Below are 21,755 nucleotides of genomic sequence, written 5' to 3'. Positions count from 1 at the left end.
GTACGTTATATTTATGAGCACGTGTAGCATCTAAGATTGTCTGCTAATGTTAAACAAAATGAAAATGTGTAGAATGAGTGTTTGAAAGAAAATAAGCAATGTAAACCTTGAAAAATAAACAAATCCCATATTAAAATCTGAACATCTTTAATTCTGTGTACCAGCATTTATGTATTATAGACTCTGGTGATTAAAACTTTGATCTATACAGTTTTTTATTTTTATTTTGGGAGAGTCATGAGTGACTTTGAGTGAGTTTGTGCCACTGCTTGGTGTTGCGTTGTGGTGCCCTCTGGAGGACTCAGGGTGACACTTTTCATTTTGGTCCTGGCATTTGTTCATTAGAGCACATTGAACAAAAAAAGAGTTGGTAACATTCTTTGTGTTGATTGAGGTAACCAACACTTGCCGTCTCTTTTGAGCACCTGATTGTTTTTTCATGTCATCATGAATTTTGGAACTTAACTCAACTTGTTTCAGTGGGGAATATAGTTGACAAATTCAGAATGAACATTTTACTTACTCAAAGTACAATTCATGACAAAGCGCAAAAAATTAACTATGTGTTTGATTAGTTTATGCTTCTTTGGCATCTAGGTTCAATCCCATTCTTTTAATGTATCATTTAAACATTCAAAAGTAAATACTTTCTTCATAATTTCTTGAATTAATGCTTTTTTTTTAGCAAATATTATTTAATTACATTTTTATGTAATAGATGCAGCAGTAAGATGGCCAGTGAGGGGCTAACGCAAAATGAGTAAGAACACTCATGTCGCACACTTTTGGCTGATTGATGTGTGTGTTTTCTCTATTGTCTTTGACAGAACCAGCTAATCATGAAATATTTATCTTGTTTATTTATGTTGATTTTTTTCCCCACAGGTAAGACTAAACCTGGGTATGTACTTTGTCTACATTCGGGACTGGCTAACAGTTTTCCACAGGGAGCAGATTCTAGTTGTTCAACTGGAGAATTATGGAACCGACCTTAAAGTGGGAATGAAGAAAATTTTTGATTTTTTGAGTGTAGGTATGTATCCAAAAAGCTACAAAAATATATCATATTGCATTTTTCGGGAAAAGCTTGCTCCTATTTGCTTGTGTATTGAACTCGACTCTACCGTTTCTTACTTTCATTGCAGGTCCTCTGTCAAAGGATTTGGAGACAGCGCTGACCAAACAATCCATGTCTAATACCCGGCGGACTAAAGACACAAAACTTGGTCCAATGCTTCCAGTCACGAGAAACCTCCTCAGCAAATTTTACCAGCCCTTCAACCATGAACTGGCCAGAGTGTTAAACAGCAAGGCCTTCCTCTGGAGTAACAGCTGAAGGGGAATGAGCACAGACGAAATTAGAAGAGAAGTGAATGATCAGAGCAGCAGCTACAGCTAAAGTGCTGTCATAAAAAAATGATCTAAAATGGAAAAACTGTGATATTTGTTTGATTCTGAAAGACTTTGAGTGGTGCAGCAAGTTAAGATGATACATAACAATCTGTGTTTCTGACTCTGAGACTCTGAATATTAAACAGAATATCATGAGATTGTGAACATGTGAATATGTGAACTCGACTTTAACATAAATCACTTTTTCATGGTTCATTTCCCCTACATGTTGCTAAAATTATATTAAAGAAATCTTTATAATATATATTAATTAATACTATTAATAGATTTCAGAGAGTCTTTGTGAATTAGTGTTACGAAAAGGGGAATTTTGCTAAGGAAGATCTCCAAGCAGGGAGCAGGCCCACTATTTAGGTACACTGAAATGGGATGCAGCCTATAATGTCATTTAGGATAGTTGGGATTTTCTCTTTTTCGTTTTTTTTTCTAATTGAGCTAAATGTAATTATTTTAGCCAACCTTTACCAAGTCTTGAAAAACACTGTCCCAATACAGCCTACTATAATGGAAAAGTTTAGTTTGCTTGTTCAGAGAAATTTAGATGAGACAAAGTAACACTCTGTAGGGAATTTTTGTTCAAATGTCAGATTTTTTTTATTGTCTTTACTCTTTGCATACCTCAAACTGAATGGTTTAAAGGGGAACCAAATATTAAATGAATGACAATGTGAAAATGTTTCTCTTTTTGGGTTAGTGTCACCTAATGCTGAAATTTTCTTAATGTTTTACTGTAATCTTTTTATATCTCAGTTACATTGTGGTGTGTTTCGGAAAAAAAAAAAAAGACCAAAGTACACGGTAAAAGCTGTTTTGAGGTTAAACATTTGTATTCATATTTGTAAGTTCAAATACATTGTATAAAGGACAACAGTGTCATGTAACATTTGTAGTGTTACATATTAGTAATGTGCTAAAAAAGCTAAATTTAAACTCAGAAAAGGTTTGCAAAAGTGAAACTTTTGTACCTTTTGCTTGTCTGCTTTTATATAGAATTAATTATTGCTTTTGGTTGCTAAGCTGAAGTTTATAAGATGATTATGATGTCATTATAATGTTATATATTGTTCCATCAAATGAAATAATGGGGATGCATTTGCTTGTTATGTTGATGTGTTTTTTTTAATTAGGTTAGCTTATGCAGGTCTTGGGAAAGATTTTACCATGGTTCACTTGGCTCAAATATTAGTTGATAATTTGAAAAATGTAGTTTTCAGGCCATGCTAGATTCTGATGTGCTTAAAATAATGTGTGGAGTAATCTGAATTATTTCCCTATGTTTAAAATTGAAAATAAATCATGGGTGTGTTGTTGAAATATACAAAATGTTTAATTAAGTGGTGGCAGTTAGACTTCTTTTTCACTTTCAGTGATTGGTCACTAGAGGTCACTAAAATACAGATGGAACTTCCTCATACACACAAATTATAAACCAACTGGTCTTCCTGTGACAAGTCTCCATGTTATATTTAGGAAAGTGGACAAGTTGTAAAACAGCCTCCTCCTACTTAGGAACAATAGAGAATCGTACAATTTGTTGAAATGTCTTAATGAATTGAACAAAGTTTGTGTGATTAAATATTTTGAAACTATAAACATAAGTCTAATTTATTCATAATTCGATGTTTTTGACAGCATGTAGTTTAATTCAAATAGCTTACTGTTACATTTTGTGTTAAAGGAAAATTATATAAAACTTTTTAGCAACACTCATGTTTCTGACATTTGACGTCATCAAAACGTTTTCGATGTTTGTTTTCTTTAAGACTAATATGCCTTCAGTTATAGTACAATTACTGTCTCATTATTTAGCATTGTGGATGTGTGAAATATAAATTGTAAATTGCCAGTGGATTGACAAATTTTCACACAAATGGCACTCATGTTTGTGACAATCTTGCAAACACTTCTCAGTTATTGTGTTGAATTATCCATCCATCCATCCATCCATCCATTTTCTATACCCTCTTAATCCATGGGTTGGGTCGTGGGGGGGCTGGAGCCTATCCCAGTGGTCATTGGGCGAGAGGCGGGGTACACCCTGGACAGGTCACCAGTCCATCACAGGGCCACACAGAGACAAACGAGACAAACGACCACACACACGTTCATACTCACTCCTAAGAACAATTTAGAGTTGTCAATTAACCTAACATGCATATTTTTAGACGGTGGGAGGAAGCCAGAGTACCCGGAGAGAACCCACGCATACACAGGGAGAACATGCAAACTCCACACAGAAAGGCCACAGCCGGGAGTTGCACCTGGGACCCTCTTGCTGTGAGGCGACGGTGCTAACCACCAGTTTTGAACCAATCATAGTTTAAATTAAATTTGTCTGAGTCGATGGGTCCTAAATTATGGAAGACATTTTATTACTGACATTGTCAACATGCTATTATTGAGCAAAGAAAATCATCAGGTCAGACATTGATAAAAACCTGTGGAAGGCCACATTTGTTGAGTCCTTTGAACATATGATGCGTCTTGCATGATTTCCATACACAGAAAAACTGAAAGGGTAATTTTTTAAGTTCCTCCATTTTGTCAAAACCGTGTCGCTGTAGTTAAAGAGGCAGGATGACGTTAGAGCGAACTGTAAATTTATTTTATTTATTTTACATCATTCCTCGCCATGCCCATTTTCACACTTTCTGCTCATTCACACCTGTTTGGAGCGACATCATCATCATCACCATGACTGAGGGTTTTCTGCACTGCAATTTGATGCACAGTTGCCTTGCTCAAGGACATGTTGAGCTATGTCTATCAAATGAAAAAGAAATGCTTTACAACCTTCAGCTGAAGCTACAAATGTTTTAATCAATGCAGTCCAGTGACAAAAACCCTGTTGGTGTTATATTGCATCGTCAAATAAGATACTGTGCTGTAAATCCTTGAATCCTTTTATCACAACAGGCATTGTGACATTTTGACAGTAAGAAAAACACAGTAACAGAATTAATGATGCTTCAGTTTCAGTGTCCTGTTATTTTTCTACAATTCTGCTCATTATTTTTCAGCAATCTTTCACTCTGTTCATGTATTCAATGGTAATGTGTGACAAATCTGTCAGTCTAGCAATCCATGATATCTGCACTTTTTCAGACTGTTTTTGCCAAGAGTGATAGTGTTGTGAGAAGATATTCATGCAACGAACACTTTCAATTTCCTAGTTAATGCTGATCCACACACCTGAACTCCTGCTCTCCTCTCGATTTGTTTGATGCTTCTACACAGCATGTCTATAATGACTTGAGCTAAATTAACATGCTGGAAGGGAAAAAGGCAATCGAGACTTTGAAGCATCCTCAGCTCACTGATTAGTGAATCAATTGAGAATGCAATAGATAAAGATCATTAACTTAAACCAAGGCTCAGAGCTGCTGAAGGAGACAGAGGTGAAATGGAAATAAGGGAATAGAATGAACAGCCAAAGAATATTTTTAGAACAAGTAATGTTACCCACAATAATACCCTGAATACAAATGTCTGTAATAGAAATATTTTTGAAATGTTATTTCATCAGTTACTACTAAACCTTATCTAACAGTTAAAGTGTTTGAACAACAGTTCTAAAGGAATGATAATCAATACTCAATATATATCCACACACAACTTATTTTGCTCCAGAGTTTGTGTCCCATTTGTGTTCAAGCATGGCTGAGATTTGTGAAATATTGTGGTCTTGGCTGAAAGTTGACCAACAATTCATATCTTGTGCCTCAACTACCAACAAATTACTGTAGAAATAAGAACTTTTGACTGTTACAGTCAAAGTATGTCTTACACAACTGTTTTGTTCTTTATTTTGCTGTTTTAATGCAATCCTTGTCATTTAGATTTCCACTGATCCATATAACATTTAAGAAGCTTTACACAAGAGTTGGTGTAAATGTGCAAATAAGAGACACATTGTAAAGCACTTTTTAAAGCATGAACAAGATTAAAAAGGTGCTTTGCATTGCAGTACAGAATGTTTTCCATATTATAGTTAGTCCCTTTTCTTGTTTATTGTCAGTACTGTTTTTCTTAATTGTATTAGTTTGCTAAACTTCCTATTTCATTTAGCAGATCTTGCTTTTATTGTTCAGTCCAGGTAGTTCTTCTTTTTGCTCTTGTTTCACATCAGGCTTGAGTTACCGTTTGCCACACAGTCGCTCTTTGTCCTCACCTCCCTTAAGTACCTTGAGGTGTCCTTTAGTCATTAGCAGATTGTTGTAGTTGTTCTCTGTGCCAAGGCTTGCTCTGTTACTGTCTCACTTATTACTTTTTTAGGATTTTTTTTGGTTCCTTTTTGGCCCCTCACTACAACTGAGTGACAAAAGTATAGTATTACATTTTTTTCCCTGAAATGTCCACAAAGACTGTACATTGAACCATCTGTACTTTGAGGAACACCTATAAAACACCTATAAAAAAGAAAGATAATGATAAAAAAAAACTTATTAAAAAGGATTCCACTTTCATGGTGGACAGTGGGTTTAAAAACTACAGTAGCAACTGCAGTCTGCATTAAGGATATGAGTGGAGGGATAACAAGTAACTTTTAAGTGCTGCCAAATGAAAGGAACCTTACTTTTACAACTTGAGTTTATGTCATTTTGTCATGTGTCCTTAGCTAAACACTTATGTATCTGGTAACTTGGTGATGGCAGTATGATAATAAGTAGTTGTAAGTAGTTTGAGGTAAACACATTAATCTCCTGTATCATGGGACTTTGATTTAGTTGTGTCATCAGCATCAGCTCTGAACGCAGCAAACAAGTGGTACTATGAGTAATTCAGACCAATTAATCCAAGCATCTGACTATTCATCAGCCTGATTAGACATGCTGAATCACTCACATAATACAGAGATTTGAGTGGACTTTTTTAATTCTGATGTATTAAGACAAGATGTCCTCTGTCATTACATAAAAATGATTAAAAGACACTGTGGAGAGGATTTTTATTTTGGTTTCTTGGATTCTTGCTTCGATAGGAGCTCTGGTTCTGTTGTGTCATTTGGTTCTTATGTGTAATTTGTCTTATCTTGTTTATACTTTAGTTTCTTGTTTTATTTTGTGAAGTCTAATTTCTTGGGTATTCTGTAAATTTTTGTTTGTTCTCCTTCTGGCCAGATGTCCTCAGTTTCCTTGTTAATTAATCGTGTTGCCAACTGTGCTCGTTACGCATCATTGCTCCAACTGTCAGTCAGACATTTCTTGTTGGTTTTGATTTTAGGTCTTACTTATTCTTGCCTTGGCAGTGCTTTTTGTTCACTTTTCTGTACCTGCCCGTCTCTCGTCTGTTAGGTTCCAACTTGACTTTCTCCTCCGGCCATGAACTGTAACAGAAGTGTTAAAATGAACATTTCTGTGTCCTTATGAGTAAAAATGTAAATGTGACATCTTTGTTTCACGTGTTTGTGTCGAAATACATAGGACTGCGAATAAACTAAACACCTACAAGGGGAAACTTCTCTCACTTGTTAAAACTTCGTGAGAAGCTACATTCTGAAGTTGATGGCAAAGAAGGTGTAATCTGAAGTTGTTCCACTACTTTTGAAAAAGTAAAATAAATGACTGCTTAGAAGCCATTACAAGATGTGAGGAGACACTTCTATAAATCTCTACACTTGAGTAGTTTGTTTTTCAGACAACCCCACCATTGACCCAGTAACATCCTGTAAATAGGACTGAGCAGGACAAAGGTGGAAGAAGACATTTCAAAACAGCATTTATACATACTAATCCATTGATTTGCTTTGATGATATCATATAAGATAATTTTCTAAAGAACTGGGCATAAGCTAATATGATATTAAAGAGGGTGCGTTTAGTTCATAGAATTTTTGTTTAACTCAGTGGGTCATTACAAATGAATGCCTACTCAAAGGTTTATTCATTTTCTATTTTAAATATGTCAAAATGTCTTGAAAAAATGTTAAATTTAAACACATAATTACTTACCATAATTACTAAGCTAAAAAAAGCTAATGCAGAGTAGAAGTTAGACTGTGTTGATCCACACATTAAACAAGACCAGGGTTTCTCATTTTATGATTTTTGGTTCACTACTGTAAAAACATACATATAGATTTCTGTTTACAAAATAAAACTCAATTTATGAAAAAAGTTTGTTAACATGCAGATTCTACCACAGAAATCCCTGATAGATTAGCAGCTGTGGTCTGAAAGCTGGTGATTATGAAAGCCCTATGATTCACATCACTTTCATCAAACCATTCAGTGACCACCGAGTGAATGAAGAAATCCTAGAAGAAATCAATCCCATCAAGATTGAACTCTTTCATCATGGGACCAAGGTGATCCCCTCCAACAACTGTGCATGGATTTGCGCACATCTTCCCTCTAAGGGGACAAGTAGACCAGGAAAACACCACCAGGGCACTGGATCTATTGACACATTAGGTCAAGGGTTCAGGTATTCCTTTTCATTTATCACGCCCCTGTCTGTCCTGCCTATGTGTGTATTGGATCTGTTTCCTCATGAAGGCCCATCAGCAGTAACAAGAGATGACCTCACTGAACAGTAGTATGTCTCATTTTCCGCTTGCAGAGACAGTAAAGGAATGATAGAGATAAATCTCTGTGTACTACAGGTCCTGAGCAAAGGCAATGAGTCATGGTTGAACTGCGCTATGACTTCAATTTCAGCAAGTGGAAATTCACATCACTATCTCATTTGATTGCACAATAGAGAAGCCCTCTGCTAGGACTCTTTTTCCTTTCTTGTGAAATGGAAAATGCAACGTTTTTGTGATTGAGTGTTTGAGTGATTTCCCTTGTCGATGTTGCAGAAAGAATATACACACTACACTGTATGAATGACAATATGGACAAAACATATACACAGATATGCTACTGGTTATACTGAATGCAGCAAACAAACATGAGGAGAAAAACAATAACACAACATTTTTCTTTTAAATGGAGTCTTGTGTACGGAAGCACAGGTAATCCAGATAACTCCCTTTATGTTTATTCTAATAGATGGTGTCTAATATGTGGTGGCTGAAAGTTTGTGAAACCTTTGGAATTTTTCAATATTTTGTGCCAATTTTAACACACACGTCCTAGAAAACAGAAGAGATAAATCAGATGAATACATATGAACAATATCATACACATTTGTCGGAAGTGGAAAAAGTATGTGAACATTTTATTTCATTAGACACTATGTCCTAGTTGTGCAGAAACAACTGAATTGAAACAGATGTCCTGCTCTCTTAATGATGACTTTACTGTTATGATAACTAAATGTTCTGGCTCAGATGCAGCAAAACATATCCAAACCATGATACTACCACCTCCATGTTTCACAGAACTGATGAGGTTCTAATGCTAGAATGCGGGGTTCTAGTTACTTCAAACTTAAGGCTTTAAATATGTTTGGGTCTCCATCCATCCATTTTCTATACCTGCTTAATCCGTCGGTCGGGTCACGGGGGGTGGGCTGGAGCCTATCCCAGCAGTCATCGGGCGAGAGGCGAGGTACACCCTGGACAGGTCACCAGTCCATCGCAGGGCCACACAGAGACAAACGAGACAAAAAACCACAGATGCTCACACTCACTCCTAAGGACAATTTAGAGTTGCCAATTAACATGCATGTTTTTTTGGACGGTGGTAGGAAGCCGGAGAACCCGGAGAAAGCCCACGCATACACAGGGAGAACATGCAAACTCCATACAGAAAGGCCCCAGCCGGGAGTTGAACCTGGAACCTGAGGCGACAATGCTAACCACCACACCACCGTGCAGCCTGTTTGGGTGTCATATCTTCAATTTTTTTAAAATTTAGTCTGTCTTGTCCACGTGATCTTTAACAAAATGCAGCTGGGTAACAATGTTATTTCTGAAGAGCACACATTAAGTTAGTAAGAAAAATGTAAGAAAAATGAAAATAATTTAGCCTTAATCATGATTTTCTAATCCTAAACATCAAATGTTATCATTCAAACCCAACCAGATAGGGACAAGAGTGTTTCAGTAAGGTGTAAGGTGGTAATCAAGATGAAAACCATGTTGTAAAATGTCAGTCTTGAAAACATGTCATGAATGCATGAACTCACATTCTTTTCTCATTATGGAGATTATGGGCCTTCTTAAATTAAATCATTGAGAACGACATTTGCTCTGATGTGAAAATGCTCACGAGTCATATCCTCCTGGGACTTTACAAGACACCTTCATGGGTTGTATCTAACGGAAAGAGCAAACAACATATAAGAAAATTTAAGTTAGTGGACTTGTTGGAAGAGACTCTTTCTTCAGTTAAGATCACTGCATTTGTATTCTTCATCCTCTAAATTCCATTAAAACTACATAGTGTTTATATTGCATGAAAAGTAAAAAATAATGTTGTTTTACTGCTTTACTTTTGAACCAAAGGAAAATCATGAAACTTCAATATCAGGACTGTAATGAGAATAAAAGGGCTTTAAAGATTTGACAAATAGTTTCCATCATATAACAAGTTGTGTTTGCACCCGGAAAGGAGTTTTGTACATAGCTCTTGAGGTTTATTTTCTATACGTAAATGGTTAAAAATTTTTCTCTTAAAATTGAATGATTAAGGGGAAATTATTGCGCTTGCTTTTTTGCCATGCTGTTTGTTTTGACTTTAAAATCTCCATTTTTATCAACAGAAGAGATCATGGGGAGGATCATTACGGAACAAGAGTTTTGGTTAAAATTCAGCTCTGTTATGATTAAGAGGACTTTATTGTGGAATAATTGCTTTCAAAAACACTGCTTACATTTGATTAGAAACAATAAACCAAACAGCTGTCCCCTGTGTCCAGATTGTTATTTTGAGATTACCTGGATCATGGACTTTAGCTGTTCTTACAGCCCTGATGGCAGTTTTGTGATGAGTTTTCCAGGCAGCTGTGAGCTTACTCCAGTGCTCTGTGCAAGTTGATGTTTATTTCTTCTTATATTTGCATTCTTTTGTCAAATTTCTCTCTTCAGATACACATCTGCACTGATGCTGCAGTGAGCTGATGAAAGATTTAATCAAGGAAGATACAACATGTGTGACAGCGACGTGACAGAAATGCAACACACAGCATTCAGAATGATAAATATGCAAAGAGAACACATTTATGTTTAAAGTCATCCAGTGAGAGTCTTTGTTTAGTCAAGCATGGTTTTCCATTTGTTTTATTCAGTGACTTTCACGATTCGATCTGCCATAAATCACAGTGTTTCAATTGTGTTAGAAGACGTCTCAGTACCTGTCACAATCTGCAGCTGCCATCTGAGCTGCTGTGCTGCTTTACCTCTGACTCACTCATCTAATTTGACACAGATAATTACGAGATGCGGTTATGCATAATGTACATTTTTCAGATTTCTGTGAATTAAGAATCCTTGTTATTACTGCATTTAATAGACACACACATTATCTTATGTCAAGGATAATAAATGAAGAACAATCAAATCTGAGCATATGTGAAAACTCTGTAAACGGCCTCTAAGATCCCGTCCCTCGTTTGAAATAAAATCTTCCACACACGCTCAGTGGGTAAACTTCATGCTGAGTCTCCCAACACACAAATGTAACACACACGATAATTCTTCTCTCGACTTATCGTTGGGAAATATGACCAATAAAACAGTGGAAGAAGTTAGGAAGCCTTCATAATTCAGATGTTGACGTTTCCTCTCTGTTAGACTAAAGTGATGCCAGCAGTTAGTCTCTTTTCTTTTCAGTTCCCCCTCTTCACACTTTCACACATAAATGCATACACATTCTCACATGTATGCTAATGGATGTTCGTTCCTGTGTTAATATTGCTTAATTGAGTAAAGGTCTCAAAATGTGGCTGCTTTGCACAAGATCTCGACAGGCAATTAAGGAGAGCCAAAGCAGTTGGCATCAAATAGATCAATACTCACATATGTGTCTATTAAAGCTCCATAACCTTAAAGTGCCCACTACCAAAGGCATACCTTGGTAGGTTAAAAGTCTGTCAAAAGGATTACACAAAGAGACAGACAAAAAGTTACACCTATGGTCTCCAGTTCACGTCATCTGCATGTGTTTGGAAAACTGGAGTAAAGTGGAGCACACAGGAAAAACCTACTGGCCAGTGGATGAAACTACTATCTTCTATTCATGGAGTGACTTCAGCTAATATAGAACGACACACCTGTCTTTCATGATTTCTTGGAAACAGTGATTAAAAGAAAAACATCCCAAATACCATCCATTCAAGGATTGTGAATACCTTTGCATTTCTCATGAGATCATCCTTATTTTTCTTGTCTTCACCGTTGCTTTGGTACCAGGGAAAAAACAAGAAGGTCTTGAAAACAATTTCAGGACTCACTCGGTCATTGTTATCAAGAATTTTCACTTGACAGAAATTCTCCTTTTCATTGCTTGCATGTTCATTTGACCTGAGAGAGAGGCTCATTCATGTGTAACCACAGTTATCCAGAAAGTGGCCCCATTGTCTCCACATCTTTTCACTGCCAAGGTCTCTCCTAATGAAATGACTTGATGGATTTTCCCTAAGCCATGGGCTCTTAGCTGGCTGAAACAATAATTGCACAGATTGGTTTTGTTCTCTGTGCTTCTGATAGATTCCCAATCCCCCCCACAGGGTTTATTCTCTTCCTTCTAATGGCATTCTCCTTACATTTCTCATTGATGGGTGAAAGTATTGACTGAGTGAAACAAGGCTGGAAAGGGACATATATGGTCTGTGAGCTACTGTCATATCCTGTTGCATGTGAATGTCACTCTCTCCTTCAGGATGTGATATTTTTTTTCTTTCTATCAGGGCATGAATCATATCTGTGAAAATATAATAAAACCATGAGAGGTGTGTTATCTTCCACTTCTGCTGTAACCCTTATCTGTGAGCATAAACTACCTTAAGTACAATATGCTCTACCTGTGTCACTGTGGAAGTGCCTCCCCTTGGTCTCAATTATTATTTGATAGGCTTTTTAATAGTACCTCATGTCAGATGGGGTCTCTCTGATACAATATTATCACATACAATCTTCACTGCAGTTGACAGCAAGGTAATGAAAAAGTAAGAAATTCCTGTCAGATGCATTTTATAGCATCAACTTGAGGCCTGAGGTTTATCTGAGGGATTTGCTGTACAGCAAAATGACAAAAAAGCAGTGATGCAGTAGGTCTGTTAATCTGTCATTGGTGTAACCCGCCTCTCGTCCGATGACCCAAACAATGGATTAACTGGGTATAGAAAATGGATGGATGGATGGAACTTAAGTTGCTGTAGAGGGATCTGTGAGTGAAAGCAACATATTTGCTAAAAATAATTGCATCATTCAAGTGCCACCATGGGACTAATCACCTCACTTATAGCATATGAGAAACAAGGGCTTTGAAATGTCCAATTAATTTGTCACCAAATCAGTAGGTACCATTTAATTCAACAGTCTATTGAGTAATGGGTTTTAGCATGTTTGGTGTCTGCATGCAGAGCACCATGAGTGCAGTGGGAGGCAGGAAGCCTGAATATATGCCTTGTACACTTGGCAGGACTGGTAAACATGGACAGCATGCTAACTGAAGCCATGAAAGCCAGAGAAGAAGCAAAGTGCCTAGACAGTCTTTGCCACTGTGACCATGGTATACATTTGTTCAAATCATGCTTCATCATGCAGCAATCTTAAAAGTAATGTGCTGCAGCATTTAAGCCATTTAAGATTTAATGCACCAGTTGTTGAAATAGTCCAAAGTGATTTTGTTTTAGTGTGGAAAATCATCTCAGAAAACTGCATAACAATCTATATTGCATTTTTCTTTTTTTTCTTTCTGCTGCCTACACATACTCTGCCTTAGATAAATGAAATGTACATCTATTTCTATCTATTTCACAAATACTTTTATTAAATATTGTGTCATTTATATCTTAGTCTGTGGTTTAAGTCTTTATTAAATTGTAACTCATTTCTGTAGATATTCTAAAATTTCAAGAGAAATAACAAGTAAACAAGTAAAAAAAGTTTCATAAGGTTTGAATAATTTGTCACTAGTTTTAGTTGCACCAGAAACCATCTGTTATACATCCAAATTACATACTCACCCAAACTTTCCCAAGTTATTGTATCTCCTGATCATTAAGTAGATGGTTGGAAATGACTCACTCTGGAGAGTGAAGACACACACACATCATCCCCTCGTTAACTGTCAGCAGCAGAGCTCTCAGAGCAGCTGGCACAGTGAAAGTCACCAAAACATTAAAATTTTTCCCATTTTCCCATGTCTGTAGAAAGTGGCCATGCAAGACATCACTGAGTACCTGGGAGTATTCTTTAAAAAACACTCATGATACCATTGACATGCATTTGCAACAAGTGGTCCAACCAATATCTGCATTCAAATAAATTCACTCATTATTTGTTGCCTTGTTTTTTGATTAGGCTTAAAAAATACAATCAACTTTTTAAATGTAGTTTCAAGCATTACGAGTAGAGATTTTCTACGTAAGTCCTTTCATTGTAGAAAGAAAGATAGATAAAAATAACACTATCAAGAATAATAACTTCGAGTCCCAAAATACCATTAAAAAAAGATTGTATCTCATAATTCTGACTTGGTATCTCAAAATAATGAGAAATCGTCTCAAAATAATGACTTACTATGTCAAAGCAACGGCAGATGGTTCATTATCAATGAATTATTCAATAGTATCAAAATAAAGCAAATGGATAAGATAAACCTAAACTTAGTGGACCAGAAAGGACAAATCTCATAATTTTGAGATATTAGGCCATACTTTTGGGAATGGTTCTCATTATTTTGAGACTGATTAGTATAATTCAAGATACTAAATCATTTAAAATAGATTTTGTCATTATATTATAGTTATTTTGAGAAACTAACATTAACTTGACATAAACTCTTTTTCGCAACTTACAGGATCTGCTCTTCCTCATCAGAGTGCTTGACATGAGCTTCCTCTGAATTCCCTCATCGGGAGTTTTCTTTGTGATTCAGGGTATCATTACTCAGTTGTGGGTGTGACTCAGACACAAAGACGCTGCAGGAGAAGGGATTCGATGTTTGTTTTTTGTGTCTGTAAATAGCCTAATCTTTTCTTTATCCTGCATGTGTATTATTTTCTAATTTGCTCTCCCACGCTAAATCACAATTTCCTCTAAATTCTATGCAGTCAAAACAGAAGCAATGGGAAGATCTTTATGTCTCGTACATATACACAACCTGATATCTGCAGGCAGTGATGTGAGAGCCATATGCAAAGGATGATTTTTCCAAAGCTTCTGCTGGAAAGGTGGTTCTCATACTATAGCTGAAAAGTTGTCTAATGAAATCACATAAAGCCCAAACTCTGTGAAGTTAATAACTGCATCACTGCTTTAGATCTTACAAGACTGTAGTGCTTGTTGTGCGTGCTGCCAAGAGAAACCCCAATTGGAGTTTGTGTGAAATCAAACCAGTCATAAAAATGTAATTCATAAAATAAGACAAAGTGTTGATATAATGCTTTGTTCAACTGCAGTTTGTGCCAAATAGTCTCAAACAGTTGCTCACACAAGCTGACAAGCAGTGTTTACTAGCTGAGCAGATGGCTGGAGCGTAACACGCTTGTAATGATTTCAGTGTAATATTTGCTTGACATTTTTGCTCCAGGCATTGATATGTGGTTGAGACTTTGTCCTTATGCTATATTACACTTGATATCAAAACAACAAACCAGAGCCACTCACCAGCTCTTTGAATTAGCAGGATAATAATGAGGCATTTTAAAAATACAAGAAACGGGTCTGTCCACAAGGCTAAAATCATTACTTTTTTTTTGTTATCTTAATCACTATAGAATAAGGATTACTGTGTGTGAGGATTTCTCTTCTAGCCATTGATAGCCTTTGAACATTTCTACAAATGCCTTTCAGACAAGAGAAAGAATAGCATATTACTGCCAACAGCAAAAACAAATACAGCATTCCTGGACAGAAATAGATGGTCTTTTTTTATTAGTTCTGTAAGCAGTGCAGGCTGTTTACTTGAGGGCATGGGGAGAACTATGACATTTGAATTCAACATTCCCATGGTTCAAATTATAATACGATAGTACGATAGTACTCGGCCCATTAACTGCACTGGTACATATGTGGATATTGAAGGAAAACTCAGAGGTTGAGGGGCAAACCAAAACTGTAGACTAAGTGAGATATTGTATAACAGAGAGGCATACAGAATTAATGATGACTACATATTTGTCTGCAATGATCAAGTGATTTGTGATGTTCAAACATCTACTGATGTGTAGCCTCTGATATGTACTGTATGTCTGTGATTAATGAGCAAACCTGAGGGAGTGTTGAGTGAAACATGCTGTTTGCTCTTTTGTTAAAGGAAATAAATGGTAAAAGATCAACTTGTTAAATTTCTCAGTGTGCTTTGGAAATTTCATAACATATCCAATTCAGTGTTGCTGCCACTGATTAAAGAAGGTCGCTTCAAATGGGTGACCCCAATTACTCGGGAGGTTTGACAGCCAATTTATTTTACTACAGTCATATAAGAGTAGACATCAACCAGCATCCATTTATTTTATGTCTTGTATTAATTTGTCTACTGTACTTCCTAATTTTTCCTGACAGAAATGCAGCTGTGTGAAATTTGAGTCTATTGGGGGGGTATTTAAGAATTTAGCTGGGTTGTTTTACTGAGGCTGTGCTTCATGCTTCACTCAGCTGTGCCCTTCATGCCACATTTAAACAAAATGTATGTCGGGTTTTTTTGTATTTGATTTAACTAATTGTAACAGCTTGCTCATTTAAGTCAGATCAGGATGGAGAGACACTTTGACTGGGTGAGTGTATGGTTTATAATGTTTGATGGAATCCCCATAATGAAATAATAATTACTATAATTTGCTGTATTTAAATCTCACAGTGAGCCTTAGATGCCATTGTGCTTTTACTTTTGGAGATTGACAGTATATTGGGGTGGCATGAAGTCAACTGCTGCACTCATCATTGCTCCCTTCCTCCTCAGCTTTCTTGTACTTCCTACGCACCCTAGCTTAATCACAAGGTCTGTGCACAGTGTTTTGAGTGTGGCAGATTTGTGTCTACCTCTCACCCACTCACTGGGTCTCAGGGGGAGATGTGGTATATGCATTCCCAGGCTGAGAATTCTTCCAAACTTTCTGTATACCTTCTGCTAATTGCTCTTGGTTCATGAGCGTTACAGTGAAATAGCAAATATTTCACTCTCTTTAGTGAATGACGAAAAAGATTGGAGGAAGCTATGACTTTTCATAAATTCTGATTGTCACACAGTTTGATTTGATGTAATTTGGTTTACGATGAGGATCAAGAGAATGAGTGTTACTGATATAATATTTCCATACCTGTGTGAACTGATGTGAACTTTTGTCTCTTTTTATCAGCTCCATTTATTCCTATCTCACTCCCTTTTGCTGCTCTGCAATTAAAAAGCCTTTAACTTTGAATCTTTTTTTAAAATGTCTTTGTTCTGCCTCCACATTAAAAGCAGCTGTTATTTCATTATTTTTCTCACTAAAACTAAAGCAGCGTGGGAGATCACAGGTTTTGTCAGACTTGTGTATTAGTGAAGCATTGTTCTAATAAGAAAATTTCTCTGCATAATTTTACGTCATGCAGAAATGAATACAGATACTAGTGAATGTGCAAGAAGAAACACTGTGAGGTTTTAAAATGTCAAAATGCACAGCATTTATTGCATTACTATCACAATCGTATTTAGCAAAAAACAGACAGTTAGACAAAAATAAATAGATTTTGTGCCTTTTTAAAGGCTTCATACTGTCACAGTAAAATAAAATCACAATATCCTTGTTTGCCAGATTTGTCACAATGATTCATTTTACAAAGCATATGTCACACCACCCCTCATGTGACGTGAGCTGGAATGTTCATACACATTACAGAAAAGTCGCTACCACATTCAAATAACATTACAACCTATTGCCTGACACAATAACACAATGAGGTGGCAGAAATTTATAAAAAATATTACTAAACAAACTGGCTTTATCATCACACTTAACCATCACACACAATACTGCATACATAAAAATGAACCGTTTCCGCTGTTTTGTTTTCATTAAATCTTAGATTCCATAGTTGAAAAGGCACTTTAGAAGTAAGGAATTACAATTACAACATACGGTACCATTATTTCAATATAATTGTCAGTTTGGTGCACAATACTACTACTGCAGTGTCAAAATTATTTTATTTCAGACAATTCTACGTACATGTACAGTACTTTACCCAGATTAATAAATGTCACTGAGATCAGAGATATGCTCATGAGGAAATGCAGTCATTCAGTTTGGGTACAAAATAATGCCTATCACATTTAAAGGACTAATCTGTGTCTTCTCTTTAGACCATATAACCATAAATATAACAGTTTGAGGTATCAAAATACTGCACAGTTGATCTATGTATTGGGATTTTCTTTAAGAGAGGATCACAAATCTGTCCTTCAGTTTGCACATTTAATGACACAATGAACAAATTAGTAACCATAGCTTTGCAAGTTACACATTGTATTTGTCATACATTTACCAGTATGCCACAAAACCATCTCAATGCCATTAAAAAATGTACATATAACCAACAAAGGTGGAGTGCTTACTCTTCTTTCAAGGACAAATCTATCAATATTCAGTATTTTTCAATCAATAAAAAAGCATTAAAAACATGACATGCAGCACTGGGTGACACACTCCTTTGTTCCCATGAGCACAATCTCTGTCATTTATTTCAACCCTGTCTCGCTGCTGAAATTAGCCAGTCTTGACTGCATTTCTATATTTAAGAACAATTTGCAAAAAGTGCAAAATGCAGCTGTTTGAGACTATTTAAGTGTTTATTGGTGACCTGTTTTCAAAAATTATACCCCCCGTTTTCAAGGACTTTGCTGACAATGAAAATGACAGAATCTTGTCAGCCTTATCCTTCAAAAGGTAATTAAGTGACCACTCATATATGCATATAAGCTACACCATCACAGAGTGGTCAGTCTGTGACACATCTAAAATATACTAATTGTCTCTGAACATGATGGCCCTCATTGGCTGAGCGGTTTGTTGGTTGGTGATTGGGTGTTGTTGATTATGTTGGAGCTGGTCACGCTCCTCCCTGCATTGTTCTCTCTCCCGAGAGAGGAGGAGTTGAGTGGACTTCTCTTGAGGACTTTGTTGGCCAGAAGGCTGCAGGTCTTCCTGTACTGGTGACGCAGGAGTGAGTAGACAAATGGGTCACTTGCTGCCTTGCTGTAGGCCAAACATTTGGACAGGACACCCCAATGAGGGCTTATGGGCCCTGGAGAGAAAAGCTCGATGATTCTACCTCAAATAAAGCAGAAATAGGAAGAAAAGTCACACGTAATGTGAAAGGAAAAGTATAGCAGACGAGGCTATTTTTTGAATCAGTGTAACTGGAGTGGAAGATATTTAAAGCATGAGAGGAACCTCCCTCATTGCTGTAATACTGTGAAAATGTCATCATTTCACTCCATTGAAATTTCATCACTGTGATTGTGTGAATGTAAACTGATATATGTAATTTTTTTCAGATTCTGGATGTCTTGCTGATTAAAATCAGCAGTATTAGCTGTCCTTTTAAGTCAAAGTAAAGGCAAAGACTAAGTATAACCCGACAAAAGCAGTGCTTTGTTGATAAAATCTTTGTAAAAAGGATAATAAAGATGTGTAATCATCATCTTCTATGACATGATGACTTTGAATTTTTACAATGTTACCGGATAACAACAAAGCACTGACAACATTCCACAGGGTAAATAACAACTGAGAATCATTCCTTTAAAATGATAAGAGTCTTGAGGGCAGAACAAGAGAAATATATTGAAATACACTTTTTTCTTTATATGTTCTTTAACTGTATTTTATTCGTAATTGTCATTGAAGCTGTGTTTTAAGAATTTTTAAAAAAATCTTGTGCTTCAAAAGATAAAGAAAAAGAAAGAAAACTGTTACGTTTAAATTATATTGTGCATGTGACAAACACCACGCAGACAGATTTTCACACTCACCCACACAAAAACCCATATACAACATTATAGATCTCAGCTCACCTTGTAATGACATAAGGCGTGAAACACACCACAAATGTGCCAATGAACGTACTGATCTTCTTGGTGGCCCTCTGCCTCCTCCGCTTCTGCTCATCTAAGCATTTCTGGCGTACACTGCCAAAGCACACAGGTACCATTATCCTCCCAGAGGCATGATCAGAGACACGCAGACGTGATGAAGGAATCCAAAGAGAAAACATGTGGGACATACACGAAGGAAGCAGTGAACTGTGCGCTATAATCTCTGATAGTTACAAAGGAGAACTCTCACACTGCAGAGACTGAAAGAAATTCAAATTGTCAAAGTGTCATCAAAGTAGCTTATGTTGAAGATACTGATAAATATGAGGAAAATGTTGATCTTTTGAGCATTATCTGTAACATTTGTAACCCAGAATTATTCAAGCAGGAGCAACTTGATGCCTGCAAAGATCCTTTTTGTGTCCACCAACTAATGATGGACACATTCAGTGCACTTTGCAAGGGAAAAAGAGAAACTCCTATTGATTATCTATAAACAGTGTATACAGGCTTTTGTTGTAGTTTTCACAACAGGATACAAAATGATCCCTCTAAAATGTTTTACGGTGAACAAACTAAAAGAGAACAGATGGAGCCATTTCACTGATAGACACAAGAACTAACTGGACAAATTAATTAGACTGACAAATGGCTGATGGTTGTTTACCTGGGGTGAATATCCACCAGCAGCACCAACGTCTGCATAGTGATCACGTCGATGCGTTTACAGTGAAATCTTGCAACTTTTAGCACTTTCAGATACGTTACACACATCACAATCAGTGTGAGCAGGAATGTGAGAGAGTGCAAAGCCACGGTGAAAATGATGAACTGCGTCCCAGCTGCCTCCGCCCTCCCGTTGCAGAGGGTACACGATGCGTAAAGGTGGTGGTAGCCGACCCAGGAGCGGCAGGTGGCCACCGTGGAGAAGCAAAGCGAGTGTATCCACGTGCATCCGAGCGACAAAACCGCATCCCGATGCCTTATTCTTGAGTGGTAGCTCAGCGGGAACACCACAGCCACCCATCTATCGATACTGAGGGCTGCCATGCTGAGCATAGAGTTTGTGGTGAGAAAAGTGTCGAGGAAAGCCACAGTTTGACAGAGGCCGCTGCCTCCGGGGTGCCCAGAAGTGATGAGCCCGACCAGAGTTAGTGGCATATTGGAAACGCTTAGCAACAGGTTGCAAAACGTCAGGTTGAGAATAAAAAGACCGGGTACCTGTTTGCGGATCTCCGGGTTGTACAGAAAACAGATCAGCACCACGACGTTGGACAACAGCGAAACGACAATAATCCCCAAAATCAACACCGAAGCGATTATGTTCGCTGCGTCCATGGTGCCTCCTCTTAAATATCCAGACAAGTAGCGACAGCATCCACAGCCCTGTTGCAAACTGCCATCGTGAGTTGCAGTCACAACGAGTTATGAGTCCAAATCATGCTTACCCTCTCCAGGACTCTTTACAATAAACGAACCGATTCCTCCAACAGCGTTGACGATAAAATCGTTGTAAACTGACAGGGTGCTCGTCTGATTATGTGAGGGAATTTTGAAGTCTGCTTCCAAGGAATGAGGCCACAGTAGAAGGCTTGTTTTCTTGAGGCGCTGCGGTAGTTTTTTTCCCGGTCATGACACTGGTCTCACAGCCCAGGGCTGCGCAATTGCGCACAATGATGGACAGCTTCGAAAAAGCATAAAAGCAAGCCACATTTGGAGTGCAGTATGTCTCACTATTTAAACGCGAGTGTGTTCCCTGTCAGTCTAACACATGTCGGTGTACCCCTGCTCAAAAATAGCTTTTCCATGTAAAAATAGAACCACGACACACTATGACGCGACTGTTTAGGCTGATGTCATAAGCGTCACGTTGAACCCTATTTTGATGCAAACATACGCATTTTAAGTTTCTGTTTTACTTAAGTTTGAGTTTTACTCCAGAGCTCATATCATTGCAAAAACAGGGATAACTCTTATTGCGGTGTTCAGAATCTTAAGTGACACTTTAAATGGACGCAGTGCAGCAGGACTACACACATCATTGTATCAGTGACAGTGCAGCAGTATTCCCGCCTCCTGTGTTCAACGGGGTGCATGCAGCCTCCAGCTCTTCAAGGGAAATCCCACTGTAAGGAATGCGGTGTTTTTTAGTGGTCTATGACCTAAATACATGTTTATCGTTATGTATGTGTGTGCACGTTTACCAGT

At 37.2% G+C, this 21,755-nt stretch overlaps 2 protein-coding genes across 3 annotated transcripts in view; one reads left to right on the top strand and one right to left on the bottom strand.

Moving 5' to 3' along the window:
* LOC140312934 (carbohydrate sulfotransferase 15-like) overlaps positions 1 to 2,927 on the top strand; it is a 31,539-nt gene extending 28,612 nt beyond the window's left edge. The window contains exons 7-8 of one of the 2 annotated variants that reach the window (XM_072390825.1): positions 886 to 1,033; positions 1,146 to 2,927. In XM_072390825.1, the coding sequence (XP_072246926.1) occupies positions 886 to 1,033; positions 1,146 to 1,336 (339 nt within the window). In that variant the 3' untranslated portion in view covers positions 1,337 to 2,927. The remainder of the gene's footprint in view (positions 1 to 885; positions 1,034 to 1,145) is intronic. The other variant, XM_072390826.1, reaches the window with a different exon arrangement.
* A 14,260-nt stretch (positions 2,928 to 17,187) lies between these two features.
* On the bottom strand, positions 17,188 to 21,248 carry LOC140312564 (G-protein coupled receptor 26-like). The gene is made up of 3 exons (XM_072390345.1): positions 20,215 to 21,248; positions 19,527 to 19,640; positions 17,188 to 18,777 (listed from the first exon to the last, which is right to left on the bottom strand). The coding sequence occupies exons 1-3, from the start codon at positions 20,883 to 20,885 to the stop codon at positions 18,501 to 18,503; spliced, it is 1,062 nt and encodes a 353-aa protein (XP_072246446.1). The 5' UTR covers positions 20,886 to 21,248; the 3' UTR covers positions 17,188 to 18,500.
* Between the last annotated feature and the right edge of the window lie 507 nt (positions 21,249 to 21,755).

Source organism: Leuresthes tenuis, unplaced genomic scaffold, assembly GCF_036924035.1.
Source record: "Leuresthes tenuis unplaced genomic scaffold, fLeuTen1.0.hap1 SCAF_8, whole genome shotgun sequence".
Lineage (NCBI taxonomy): Eukaryota > Metazoa > Chordata > Actinopteri > Atheriniformes > Atherinopsidae > Leuresthes > Leuresthes tenuis.
Note: the sequence above shows the minus strand (reverse complement) of the source record. Positions and strands in the feature narration are given on the sequence as shown.

Bases quoted from the DNA above. Each gene is read 5' to 3' on its own strand.
- LOC140312564 (XM_072390345.1), bottom strand. From the start codon at position 20,885: ATGGACGCAGCGAACATAATCGCTTCGGTGTTGATTTTGGGGATTATT. The intron at 19,641-20,214 runs GTAAACAACCAT...GTGCTTTGGCAG, and splicing joins CTGGTGGATATTCACCCCAG to TGTACGCCAGAAATGCTTAG. The intron at 18,778-19,526 runs GTGAGCTGAGAT...TATTTGAGGTAG, and splicing joins ACGCCTTATGTCATTACAAG to AATCATCGAGCTTTTCTCTC.